The sequence below is a fragment of the Notothenia coriiceps genome, unplaced genomic scaffold (genome assembly GCF_000735185.1).
Source record: "Notothenia coriiceps isolate Sejong01 unplaced genomic scaffold, NC01 NC01_scaffold00014220, whole genome shotgun sequence".
Classification (NCBI taxonomy): domain Eukaryota; kingdom Metazoa; phylum Chordata; class Actinopteri; order Perciformes; family Nototheniidae; genus Notothenia; species Notothenia coriiceps.
The window spans coordinates 1-1,630 of record NW_011346921.1 but is presented as its reverse complement, the minus strand read 5'-3'; the positions used below and the strand labels follow the sequence as shown (position 1 = coordinate 1,630).

The following is a 1,630-nucleotide window of genomic DNA, read 5'->3' as shown; positions in this document are numbered from 1 at the left end:
TAACAACAGAAGTCATAATTTAAGGGGTCTTTAACTGGACTGGACTCATCTTGGGTTGAAAACCGGAGCGGATTCTTAGAGACTTTGTTTGTGTTCCTATGAACTGGACTGGACTCATGTTGGGGTGAAACCCGGGGCGGACTCTTAGAGACTTTGTTTGTGTTCCTATGAACTGAACTGGACTCATGTTGGGGTGAAACCCGGATCGGACTCTTAGAGACTTTGTTTGTGCTCCTATGAACTGGACTGGACTCATGTTGGAGCGAAACCAGCTGGACTCTTTGCTTAAGCGCATTGAACTGTATATAGTGACTCTTTTCACCACACACTGATCTTATACACCTTTTTTCCCCATAACATATATCTGACGAAAATGGAAATAGATGTCTGATTTATATTGTATTGCAATTCGGTGATGGGGGAGACATTTCCCAAAGGAATTAATGTGTGTTTTGTTTGACTGAACAATTCCTGTGGAATATTCTAGATTATTATTTGTCAGACCTGAATCTGACCACTTCATTAAAAAAGGGTCAAACCCGCTACAAATGTAAGATATTCCATATCGACAGTGTATTTTCATGTTGTTTTTATGTTTAAAAAATGTGAGAAGGAACAATGGCCGCCGGGCATATTCACATCGCAGACACCTCTGCTTTAAGTCGTAGAACAAAACGTTAAAATCAGGGGAACGGGGAGTTTCAGGATAACAACCAAAAACACATTCAGAGAACCATTGACCTCCAGACCAGGGGACAGGAAGTGATGCTGACCCATGTGTATAAATATATATGCCGTTAATATAGTATTTTGTAAATTGTGTAACTTTTGTTATTATAATAATTTTTTAATCTTTAATACTTTTTGATGCTTCTTAGTTAACATGAAGCTGTCTTTGGCTCTTTCTGCTCTAACAATGTGAACTTCCCCTCTGTGTGACAGATAAAGGTATTCTGATCTGAAGTCAGTTTAGGACTCATTCCTGCACCCATGAGCTCTTGTGTTCTGTGTCTCTCGGACCTTTGTAGCCCTGCTCCGCCTCCGTCAGGTCGATCTTGGTGATGGGTTTGAAATCGACGTCCCACAGGCGGATGCAGCCGTCTCGTCCTCCGGTGGCGAACCCCTCCTCACAGGCGTGCATGCTGAAGATCCCCGCCTGAACAACAACAAAGTATATCACTTGATTACATTAACAACAACCAAAACATTCAGAATCAGGTGGAATTCACTCAATGAAACAAAGCTAAAGGAGTAGAGACAGGTAAACAATGTGACGTCCAATCAGATGCTTACCCCGTGAGCAGCTGCCACTGTGCGGACCAATGAGAATCCCTTCCAGACGTACACGTCTCCGTTCAGCGCTCCGGAGTACGTCAGCTCCTCTTTAGCCGTGGAGACGCACAGGATGGTCTGCAGGTCCCCCGTCTTCCCGAAGACCCCCCTCTTAGGAGTCAGAGCGTTCCCACACAGGGTCCAGAACTACAGACAGAACCACGTTTATATTCCCACACAGGGTCCAGAACTACAGACAGAACCACGTTTATATTCCCACACAGGGTCCAGAACTACAGACAGAACCACGTTTATATTCCCACACAGGGTCCAGAACTACAGACAGAACCACGTTTAT

The 1,630-nt window shown here is 44.2% G+C and overlaps 1 protein-coding gene across 1 annotated transcript; it reads right to left on the bottom strand.

The window, feature by feature from the left end:
* Nucleotides 1-976: 976 nt before the first annotated feature.
* On the bottom strand, nt 977-1,479 carry LOC104948345 (echinoderm microtubule-associated protein-like 6; the record flags this gene model as incomplete). The annotated part of the gene is made up of 2 exons (XM_010774539.1): nt 977-1,156; nt 1,294-1,479. Coding segments are annotated over 2 exons (366 nt in total), but the record flags the coding sequence as incomplete, so codon positions are not given.
* Nucleotides 1,480-1,630: the final 151 nt, after the last annotated feature.